Below are 12,730 nucleotides of genomic sequence, written 5' to 3'. Positions count from 1 at the left end.
ATACTCCAATTTTCACGTTTTCCAAGAATTCCGGTTTCCCCCTCAAACTCCTCCCAATGTCACAGGATCTGGTCGGAATTTAAAATTAGAGCTTTAAAGCACAAGATCCTTCTAAATATCAAATTTCATAAAGATCTGGTCACCCTTTCATAAGTTACAAATACCTCATTTTTCCAAATTACCCCCCCCCCCCAACTCTACCAAAGAGAGCAAATCCGGTCTGGTTATGCCAGTGACGTATCTTAGACAGGTTTTTATTCTTCCCATCCAGTTTCATCCTGATCTCTCTGCTTTAAGTATTTCCTAAGATTTCCGGTCGTCCCAATGACGCTGGATCCGGTTGAAATTTAAAATAAGAGATCTGAGTTATGAGGTCCTTCTAAATATGAAGTTTCATGAAGATCCGATCACTCCTTCGTAAGTTAAAAATACGTCATTTTTTAATTTTTCAGAATGAACCCCCCCCCCCCCCAATAGAGCAGATCCGTTCCAATTATTTAAATCACGTATCTAAGACTTCTGCTTATTTTTCCCACGAAGTTTCATCCCGATCCCTCCAATCTAAGCGTTTTCCATGATTTTAGGTCCCCCCAAACTCCCCCCAATGTCACCAGATCTGGTCGGGATTTAAAATAAGAGCTTCGAGACACGATATCCTTCTAAATATCAAATTTCATTGAGATCCGATCACCCGTTCGTAAGTTAAAAATACCTCATTTTTTCTAATTTTTCAGAATTAATAATTCAGATTCGGTCGGGATTTAAAATAACAACTCTGAGACACGATATCCTTCCAAACATCAAATTTCATTAAGATCTGATCAACCGTTTGTAAGTTAACAAATACTTCATTTTTTCTACCTTTTCCGAATTAACGGGTCCCCCACTCCCCCCCCCCCCAGATGGTCAAATCGGGAAAACGACTATTTCTAATTTAATCTGGTCCTGTCCCTGATACGCCTGCCAAATTTCATCGTCCTAGCTTACCTGGAAGTGCCTAAAGTAGCAAAACCGGGACCGACAGACCGACAGAATTTGCGATTGCTATATGTCACTTGATTAATACCAAGTGCCATAAAAATTAGGACAAACTGGGAACTCAGTTTTTAACGAACAAGACTTCCATAAAAAGCAATGCAGTTATCAGGACCGTTGTTTATGGGGTGGCACCTGCCCCCCAATAATGTGGAAAAAACATTATTATATATCCCATCCCCCTTGACTATCCGGGTATTTACCCCTCTTGCCTCTCTACGAATAACAATGCTGGAGATTTGCCTCTGGCAGTTATAATGCTACATAGTTTTGTATGGAGTTTGAAATAGGGAGTATGTTCCCTAGCATCTTGTTACCAAACACAAATTGAAAAGAAATATGCATGTCACCGAATAGCTAAAATTCCAAGCTATGAATTGATATGCTCAATATTACTAACACTTCAAACTTAATGTTTAGCTTAAGTGTTTAATATTATTAAACACTTCAAAATATAAGTTAATTGACTTACCTACAAGACATTCGTTTTATAAAGATCTAGTCTCTTCTTTTGTTATATTTATCTCTTTAGCGTTTAGACTTTATTACGCATATAAATAGAATAGTTATTTTCTCTTGATTCCGAATATATCGCTTCCATTGCTAAATTTTCATAATGTAAAGCACAAATATTACATTCATTTTTTTGCTTCAAACACCAGGAGAAAAAAAACCAATCGGACATGATGTATCAATTGTTAATGTCTATTGAAATATCCTCTGACTGTATGGGCGGCCCACACAGTTGGGAGATAGACTAGCCTATGTTGTGTAAACAGAAAAAGCATTGTCAAATTCCCAAATAAGTTTCCACTTTTTTCACGGTTCAATTTGGCAACGTGGTGAAACTTTTCTTAATTTGAAAAAGGGTTTCTTAAGACATTGGGAAGAGATGGCCACACCATTCCAGGGTAGCTGCGCTACTTGCAGAGAAGATGAAATCTGCATCGTACCAATGAAGAGGTTGAGGTTGCTGATAAAGTCGTACCACGAGTCCCTTTATCTTTAAGAGTCATTTCGCATGAGTCACGGCCAGCTTCTTCAAAATACCTCAAAATTTAAATTTTTATGGGTAATTTTGAATGTAATGAATTGTATACATTTGAAATTATCGTGAAAAGGAGATTCTTATGAGAGTTCAAAATATAGTAAGTGTTATCAACATTTAATTATTTGTGTTTTGATTGCCATTCAGATTTGATAGATGGCATAGATTAATATTTACTGACAGCTCATTACCACGAGCTATTTGATGAAATTGTTACAAGTAATCCTTTACTTTGAACTAAGAGACCTTTTTTAAAGTAAAAACCCTAAAAACATTTGGTACATTCCCTAAGAGAATGTAATCATCAAAACAATAAGTAGGCCTGAACTCAGCACGTTCATCCAAATTTGTTTTTGGCGGGGCTGGAGGGTCAATAAAACAAAAAAAAACTATTTTTACAATAATAAGTAGAAGTGCTCAAGAGTTGGAAAAATTTAGGACTAAGAGGAGAGGGCTAAGGACCCAAACTTCATCCTCCTTGATAAAGTTCCTGACCTTGACTACACACAATGATTTTTGCAAATGTCTTTGTCATTATTTTTTAAATTGAATTCCCGCGAAGAATCATAGGAACAATATAAGTAACATGAAACTAGTATGATAATAGTACCCTCCATACAATTACAAAGAAACAACTATCAAACTTTCTCCCAGTTACAAGATTAATGACTTTTCATATCTAGCCAAAAATGTAATATCAGAATCGCAAAAGCCAAAAATGTTAAGGAAAATGACCCCAAAGAAACTATAGAGGAAAAATTTATGGCCTTCTCTAGGGGGAAAAAGGAGGAATATCGAATAGTGAACATCTCAAAAAGCCTTATTGCTTCAAGTTCTACACACCACTTCTTGGGTTTTATTACTGCACAATGGTTGTAATAAGCAAAAGTAAAGACTTAAAAGAAGACTCTTTATTACATTAAATAAAAAAACGAGTTTTTTTAACTGAAAGTAAGGAGCGACATTAAAACTTAAAACGCACAGAAATTACTTCGTATATGAAAGAGGCTGCTTCCTCATCAACGCCCCGCTCTTTACGCTAAAGTTTGACTCTTTCTCTCAATTCTTCTTTTTAAAACAGTAAAAAACTTTAGCGTAAAGAGCGGGGCGTTGATGAGGAAGCAGCCTCTTTCATATACGAAGTAATTTCTGTGCGTTTTAAGTTTTAATGTCGCTCCTTACTTTCAGTTAAAAAAACTCGTTTTTTTATTTAATTTCTGAACGTTTTTGAATCAATGCATGTTTTGATTTTGGCTCTCCGCAGAGGAATAATCAAAACGAAATTTTGCACATTTTTTTTTTTTGAGAAAAAAAGAGCGGGGGCGAAGCCTAGTTGCCCTCCGATTTTTTGGTTAATTAAAAAGGCAACTAGAACTTTTAATTTTTTACGAATCTTTTTATTGGTAAAAGATTTACGTAACTTATAAATTAGCTTACGTAAAGAACTTTTGTATTCTCATGTTTTTATTACATATATGAGGGGATTCGCCCCATCGTCAGTACCTCGCTCTTTACACTAAAGCTTAAATTTTATCCCAATTCATTAAGAATGACCCCTGAATCACAAAAGCCGTAGAATAAATAGTTGAAATTACTAAAAATACTTTAGCGTAAAGAGCTAGGTATCATAAGGAGGTGAGCCCCTTATATGGGTAATAATTTCTGTTTGTTTTAAGTTTTATTGCTGTTCCTTACTTCCAGGTGAAAAAGCCTTTTCACATTTATTTTTAATTTTTTTTTTTTAAATAATGCTAGTAAATCCTGCTCTCCCTTCATGGAAGTTTTCTTCTCCCATGACAAATTCTCGATGGAAAGTTCCCCCAGAATATCCCCTCTTCTCAACCCCTCCCCCCAACCAAAAAAATCCTCCTGAAAACGCCTATATACTTCCCAATAACCATTACTATATGTAAGCACAGGTCAAAGCTTGTAACTTGTTGCCCCTCCCACGGGGACTGTGGGGGAGTAAGTCGTCCCCAAAGACATAGTTATAAGGTTTTTCGACTACACTGAATAAAATGGCTATCTCAGAATTTTGATCCGTTGACCTTGGGAAAATAATTAGCGTGGGAGGGGGCTTAGGTGCCCTCCAATTTTTTGGGTCACTTAAAAAGGGCACTAGAACTTTTCATTTCCGTTAGAATGAGCCCTCTTGCAACATTCTAGGACAACTAGGTCGATACGATCACCCCTGGGGAAAAAAAAAACAAATAAACACGCATCCGTGATCTGCCTTCTAGCAAAAAATGCAAAATTCCACATTTTTGTAGATAGGAGCTCGAAACTTCTACAATAGGGTTCTCTGATACGCTGAATCTGATGGTGTGATTTTCGTTAAGATTCTATGACTTTTAGGGGGTGTTTCCCCCTATTTTCTAAAATAACGCAAATTTTCTCAGGCTCGTAACTTTTGATGGTAAGACTAAACTTGATGAAACTTATATATTTAAAACCAGCATTAAAATGCGATTCTTTTGATATAGCTATTGGTATCAAAATTCCATTTTTAAGAGTTTTGGTTACTATTGAGCCGGGTCGCTCCTTACTACAGTTCGTTCCCACGAACTGTTTGATAAGCGAAGAGAGACAAATCGTAAATCGTGAATATATATATATATATATATATATATATATATATATATATATAAACGCATTTAAGAAACTCTAAGCATTTATACTGCTTAATATATGATTACATTATAGCTTACTGACATTTTGGCACAATTCCCCCGTCTCGCGATGGATCCTGAAGCTAGGTTTCTGTAGGATTATGTTATATTTTTTTTTTTATTTCTGTGTAATTGTTCTTTATTTTATATATTTTGCCAGGGCTTATGGACTGGCTAAGCGAAAATAAATTATATTCTATTTTATATACAGAAGCCCTGCTTCACAAGAACACAAAAAAAAAACATTTTTGGAGTTGAATCATAGCACTTTTTAACTCAAGTGTAAGTTATTGTCAAATTCTTCTTTACTTTGACTTTTTTACAATTTAATTACAGACACAGAACCCTTTTTGTTATTGCCTACTGAGCCTTAAGAAGGCCACCAGTGCTTGTTTACACGTTTTGTAAAATTGATGAATGGAAAAAAAAAACAGCTTTAACAAAATTCTAATATTATAGAATTATATTAGCCTTAAGAGTGACTATTTTAGGGGATAGAAGGGGTTAAAGGCTCAGGTTTGAATCCCGGACCACATCAGTAAAGTTAGGACTGTCTTGAGTCACGTAACCAGCTCTGTGTATCAGAATATACTTTTCTAAAATTTCTTTTGTAAGACTGCTGAAGTTTAAAAATTAAAAAAGTAGGTTCAAAGATTAGCTAAGTTTATAAATGGGAACTGATTTAGTAGGCCTTCCAATTGGTCCTTCAATAGCTGCATCCAAGCTGATTATTCCCGGCACAGAGAAAGAATTACACAGGGCATACTCCTAACTTGCTGTGTGACAGGCAAACATAATAAAATTACTCCTGTTTAGGCTTTATATTGCCGTGGTCTTCCCCTCATGTACTGTTCCTAGATCTTCTTTTGGGTCTTCTGACAGCCACGGATAAGAAAGAGATTAGACAACTGTTTTCAAATTTGCTAAGTTCCTTCTTCAACTCCCAAGTTGGTGTTGAAATCGTTTACTTATAAAAAAAATATTTGGTTGTCGACCTTATTATTAGTGTTGATTAATTTAAAAAACTTTTTCCACAAAACAAGTTTTACGAAGAAAAATAAAGAGCTTCAAGAATTTATGGGGGTTGGAAGGGTTTCTTACCCTCCAGCCACTTTGAACTAATAAAAAGGGCAATAACTCTTTCAATTTCCAATCGAATGAGCCTTTTTTGAGGTTTTCGCAACAACAAATGGCCATCTCAAAATTTTTATTAGATGCATTTAGGGAAAATACGAGGTGTGGGGCGAGGAGACGTATCCACCCTCGAATCACTTTGAATCTTAAAAAGAGCCCTAAAACTTCTGATTAACAGTCCAATGAGCCCCCTCATAAGTTTGTACCACCACGCTTTCTATAAAAAAAAAACATTAAGTGATCCCAGGGCATAACTTACAACCCTTGCCCTGAAGACATTGGGGGGATCGTTATGCTCAAAGACATAATTTTTGGACCTTTTAGCTAGGCTCAACACAATGGCTCTCTCAACATTTTGATTGGATGTGTTTGGCAAAATGGTGGGCGAGGGGGGGGGGGGGTTAGTTGCCCACTAATTACTTTTGATCAATAATAGGGTACCAGCCCTTTCAATTTACAATTAAATAAGCCCTTTTTGAAGTTTCTGCGACAAATCCTTCGATGCAAAGTGCTCTGGTTAAAAAAAAAAAAAAAAAAAAAAAAAAAAAAAAAAAAAAAAAAAAAAAAAAAAAGAAAAAAAAAAAACTGTGCCCACATCACTCTTTACTTAAGACAGCGCTGTTGTGCTGCCTATAATAGCCAGACCACTAGCCTGTAATGGACCATTCCCGGATAGGTATCCCTTTTTGAATCATTTGTAGTATACTTTTTTTCTAAAGTATATTCTTTTTCTAAATATTTCTAATAATTCTTTTTTTTCTTTTTTTTTGTACTCCATCATTTTCACTTTGTGTGTTGATGGGTAATAGAATACTTCATTCATTGATTCATTATAAAAAAAAACAATTATGTTAGTTCTTGAACTACTCCAACACTCAGTGTGACCAAGGCTTGAGTTAGCTCGTGATTATTATTTTCTCTGTCTCTTGCACCTGTTCTTCCAAAGTCCTAGTCACCATAATTACATAATTACAGTCCTGAAATTGCAATTTCTTTGAATCAAGCCCGCTAGCACGTTTACAGAAAGAAAAGGGGGATTTTGGCAATAGAAAAGGAGGGAAGGGGGATTTGGGAAAAAAGAAATGTGTTGTTTTACACTGGTATATATTTACTTGCCTAATTCGGCTGGATGAGGAATACACTATGAATTGCTGTTGTCAATCTTGCCCAACCATATCAACCCGTTTTTCATTATAGCCCAAGAAATCTAAGATTAACCCACTTTTTTCGTACAGCATATTGTTTGATATACGGTCAGTTAAATAGGTACTTAAAGTGTTTTCAAACACCCTGGAAAACATTTAACATATCTCCCTTAGCCTTTCGAATAGCCCGTACTTCAGAACTAGCATGGCTTCGAATATTCTAACTTTAGTCCGCACTTATCTTCTAATTAGTCCAAGCTTATTCCAAATCCAAAAAAATACCCTGTACCTTGGCTATTCAAAATTTTACATCTTCACAACAGCCACCATCTATACTAACAATTTTACGTGATGCTGTTCAGTATCAAATATACATAAAACTACAGCTTCGTCATTCAAAATGAAACAAACTCCCAATAAAAAGCGTTTCGAATAGGATGAGCTATTTATTACCATAGACCCTGGGTAATGTGGCTTGAGGGGTAAGGCGGTACACCAGCCACACATTCAGTATCTGTTGAAATGTCAATTAGATAAATGATTTTTTTTTTCTTTTTTAATGACTGGGGGATTCCAACATAGAACAGCTGAAAGTACATCTCCGCTGAAGAGTCTGTCCAGTAATTTTTTAGCCCATTTTGGTGATTATTCTGTGAACTAGCAATATAAAATACAAATCTCTAACTGTGTTTTCCTTAAATTGGTAACATATGTTTCGTTACGTTGGTCTTGTAGGTTAAAGGCAGGCTTTGGCGATTTCCAGTAACTAAAACGTTACTTAATACTAATCCAGTTGCTTCACTCTTATCAACAGTCTTTCTACTTCTGAATCGAAAGATACAGATCTACTTTGTCACAGCTGGCAAAGTTTTTGTTTTTTTTAAATGTCAATTTAATATATATATATATATATATATATATATATATATATATATATATATATATATATATATATATATATATATATATATATATATATATATATATATGTGTGCTATATTGTATCAATGCTGTCTTAATTTGGCTACCCCAATTTTTATTGGGATATATTGTTGTTATAAATTAAAATAAATTTACGTGTACTAGCCCGACCTAGGAGTTTCCTTTTGGACTAATATATTCAGAGCCCAGGATTGGCAATACATATTTATTGCCATTATTCGCTATATTTAAGGAGTTTCAAACTTTAATTGCATCACAATTGATCTTTGCTTGCACTGTCCCGATTTTCGACAGCCAAGCCTAAATATTCCCTGATAAACATTCGTTTTTGTTGTTATTCCTTTTTTTTCTACTATATGCTTTTTGCCTTTATCCATCCACTTTTTAAGAGTTACATTTTGTTTCACTTTCCACTTTTCCCACTTTGTTTCGCTTTTCAGATTAAGACGTTCTACTTTGTTTCATAGAAAACATTTAAAATTTATTAAATGCGTCCATGAAACTGTATCGATATTCTTTATAAAAAGATTAAAACTTGGTTTCCTAAAAATAATAGGATGAGACAGCCAGAAAAAAAAATCCCACACAAAGGAAATGATAAGCCTTTTTTTCTCCTGATAACTAAGCTATAGAACTTGTTCCCCAGGTTTCCTTCACATATAATCGCACCTAATTTTCAGTTTCCAGAAAATTTTATTCTAGGCTTTCAGTGGAATCTGGAAGCAATTTTACGGGCGATGGAACATAAAATGTATACTTTTTTCTATAATTTCTTTTTCCAAAGGACGGGAATTTCAAATTAGCATAATCAATATACACAGTACCTGCTTCCTTCGAGGTAACTGAAATGGCCTTAATTCCTTCGTTCTCTCCAGAGAGAATTCAATTTCAGGCATATCTTGAGTATTTCTAGGGAATCTCAGCTGGCTGTCGTCTATTTCCGTTTTTCTATATAGCGAGCCGTCCGTTAATCCTCGGATCTGGAAATGTGATCAGTTAGAAATGTAATTGATCAAAGCACACTTCTAAACAAGTCCTAGTGAAAAGATATGCTTTTACCTAATACTGAAATTGGTTAGAAGATCTATTCTTGCTGATATATTATTGCAATAGATCTGCATCCTTACACCGGCAGAAAAAAATTTAAGTAACTAACATTTAATAATCAATTTCACTAGTGGACGTGAAGTATATCATCACGATGAGGATCTTGAAAAAAACGAAAATCAATTTTAAAAGTACAACATTGAAGAAGAGGGAGGAAGAAATAACATTCTAATATTTTATTTGTTGCTTCAGATTTATAGGACACAAAAAAGACCCCCCCCCCACCTTTACAAATAATACTGTTAAGAATGTAAGAAGAACGACATGAATAAAAAAAAAAAAAATTAAATTAAGAGTACAATTAACAAAGAGACAGAAAAAAACAGCTGTCTAATATAAGGAAACTGATATATAAGCTCTCTTCATTCCCAGGAGTATTTTTATCTACACCTTTATTATGCTACAAGGGAGGGGGGGTAATATTGCCCCTCCCATTCTTAGAATTAGCATAATATATTGTATTTACCTTTCCACCGACACAGAGGTGGAAAAGACAAGACAATCCATCATGAGCCCTACCAGAAAATTTCCGGGGGGGCTACTAGAAAATTTGTTTCCAGCAATTTTAAAGGGCAATATTTCTCTTTTCCTATTTAAATGCAATATTAAAAGGCATTTAAACATACGTATATTATACAGTAAACATTAGAGTATAAAAAATATCGAACCTCCAGTTACTGTTTTAAATACCGCTCTATACCCTAGCTACACATAGTCCCAACTATTGGCAAAACAGCCAATATCTATGGCATGTGTTTTTCTTTATTTGGTGTCGCATTTGTGCTAGACAAACAGAAAACGGAAATGGGAAGAAATTGGCTTGGAAAGCTTACATCAAAACCAATCTGTTTCGAATTTATACTACGTCTTTGTATCTTTTGCCACTCTCATATTACAGATAAAAAACTGTTGTTCTTCTTCTTATTCTTTGGCAGAAAGCACTTGAAATCCTTCGTTCGGGGTCCTTGTGGCTTCGAAGTTGATTAATACTCCTCCATGGCATTGATTTATATTCTTCTAATCAACAATTATATTCTTTAAAATTAATATAATTCAAAAGAAAACTATTTTGGCTTATTCACAAGGCCAAAACAGGGGAAGCGTAGGGTCCTGCGACCTTTCCCCCACAATTTTAGAGTAAATAATCGGCAGGTACTCTTACAGCTCTTGCCTCAGGACCCCAGTTTTATAAAACTTCCGAAGAAATCAAGGATTCTCTTGAAGATTCTTATCTAGCTCCCACATTTTCTATATTTTAGAAATTGTGATTTTAAACTTGACTATCATTAGTCAATCACAAATTTTATGTTTCAAAAATGAACAATATTCAACACGAGAAACTACAAACGGGCTACATAGTTGGCGCTGTAGCCGTGCGTAATTTTAACTTTACTGACAGGTGTGGGTATAATTCGGCTTGGATATTATTATCTGCAATAAACACTAACATGCACCAACGTTGCATAGACGTCAACCTCTTATGTTGACGTCAAACGTTTGACGTTTTCAAATCATGTCTACTCTGAAGTTGCAGGAGGATGAGTATTTTTGTGGTATTCCAACCTACTATTTCTATCTCTGTTTCTTTTTTACGAACGCCATCTGTAAAAAAAAAACATGCTTTGGTGTTTGTTTGGCAACAAATTTTATTTATGTGTGTGTAAACGCGCGGCACAAATTTTTCTCAGAGGCTAGTAAAACCAGCAATCAGAAAACTAGGAAAAAGACAAGGGGAAAAAAAGATGGTACTTTGTGAAAACAAACACAGAATTCAGGAAAAATCTAAAACTGAGTCAGCAAGATCTTAGACAATGAATGGCAACACCAATGTGTACGTGACACAAATAATTTTCCATAGCAGACTCAGGTGAAAAATCAGTGTTTATTTTTTCCAAATGTTCTTGTTACCTAAATTAATATTGATTTCACCATACATTAATCAGTCTATAAATGCAGCTTGTGGCCATTTGATTGCCGTTCTACATACAAAACTAACGAACATTATGTTCGCTTACGAACATAAGTGAATATAATCAACAATCATGGCAGCCAATTTCACTTTGCCGTCGGTTTTCCCCTGTGCTATAATTTTTACTAGAATAGCGCAAAGTTAAGCATAAAAACATTAAGAGAATGTACTAACGAAATCCTAACCGATTTCGTGACATACATAATTCTACAATGAGGGCTAGTGAATGACAATCTATCGTTACTAAATTATTCACAACAACAATTAACTGATATATTGACAGAAACTGTCTTAACCAAATGAATTGTAACACTTATGTATATTAAATGACACGTTATCACCAGCCTTTATTGTCAAGTTATCGTGTCGTGGACCCACTAAGCCAGATCAAAAGCAGAAGGAGTCGACAAACAACATGACACAGTAGTAGAGGCATAGTCAGTCTTTCCCAGCGTTGGTGGTGCCCGGGGATAAGTTAACTACAGCGCCACTCCTTACTCAAATAAAAGCAAAAAAATCCGAAGCAAAGTGAAGAACTTGATCAATGTGGGTAACCCCCCAGTTGCCCCCCCCCCCAACCACACCGTTTGGAGCAGCTACCCCAGTTGCTCACCCTTCTCCTCCTTGAACGGCTCTTCGTATAGTGGTGACTTACAGAGTCGTTCTATTCTGACGCAAAACAACCCATGAAAAGTGAATACAACATAAATATAGCACAATTTTTGTTAAATTAGTCTATTCTGTCTGATCAAAAACAGAGCCCAAAACTAGATGACATTTGAAGGAAGCGTAAAAGCAGCCGTTTCTGAGCGAAAGCGCGGTTGCACACATTAAACTAGATTTAAGTTTGAGCTGGATAGTCATTAAATAAAAAAAACAAGTTTTTTTAACTGAAAGTAAGGAGCGACATTAAAACTTAAAACGAACAGAAATTACTTCGTATATGAAAGAGGATGCTTCCTCATCAACGCCCCGCTCTTTACGCTAAAGTTTGACTCTTTCTCTCAATTTTTCTTTTTAAAACAAAATCTTTCTCATAATTTTGATCGAATGATTTTGAGAAAAAAAGAGCGGGGGAGGAAGCCTAGTTGCCCTCCGATATTTTGGTTAATTAAAAAGGCAACTAGAACTTTTAATTTTTTTACGAATCTTTTTATTAGTAAAAGATTTACGTAACTTATAAATTAGCTTACGTAAAGAACTTTTGTATTCTCATATTTTTATTGCATATATGAGGGGTTTCGCCCCCTCGTCAGTACCTCGCTCTTTACACTAAAGCTTAAATTTTGTCCCAATTCATTAAGAATGACCCCTGAATCACAAAAGCCGTAGAATAAATAGTTGAAATTACTAAAAATACTTTAGCGTAAAGAGCGAGGTATTAGGAGGAGGTGAGCCCCTCATATGGGTAATAATTTCTGTTTGTTTTAAGTTTTAATGCTGTTCCTTACTTCCAGCTGAAAGAACTTTTTCATATTTATTTTTTCATTGTTTTTTTTTAAATAATGCTAGTAAATCCTGCGCTCCCTTCATGGAGATTTTCTTACCCCATGACAAATTATCGATGGAAAGTTCCCCCAGCATATGCCCCTCTTCTCAACCCCTCCCCCAACAAAAAAATCCTCCTGAAAACGCCTGTACACTTCCCAATAACCATTACTATATGTAAGCACTGGTCAAA

General features: G+C 35.1%; 1 protein-coding gene across 2 annotated transcripts in view; it reads right to left on the bottom strand.

Annotated features, from left to right (window-relative positions):
• The window catches only part of LOC136032232 (protein jim lovell-like), a 238,474-nt gene that overhangs the window by 85,798 nt on the left and 139,946 nt on the right, over positions 1 to 12,730 (bottom strand). For both annotated transcript variants that reach the window (XM_065712451.1, XM_065712450.1), the window contains exon 4: positions 8,798 to 8,953. In XM_065712451.1, coding sequence (XP_065568523.1) covers positions 8,798 to 8,953 — 156 coding nt within the window. The remainder of the gene's footprint in view (positions 1 to 8,797; positions 8,954 to 12,730) is intronic.

Source organism: Artemia franciscana, chromosome 10, assembly GCF_032884065.1.
Source record: "Artemia franciscana chromosome 10, ASM3288406v1, whole genome shotgun sequence".
Taxonomy (NCBI): Eukaryota; Metazoa; Arthropoda; class Branchiopoda; order Anostraca; family Artemiidae; genus Artemia; species Artemia franciscana.
The sequence above is the reverse complement of the archived record's forward strand: the minus strand, read 5'-3'. Positions and strand labels throughout refer to the sequence as shown.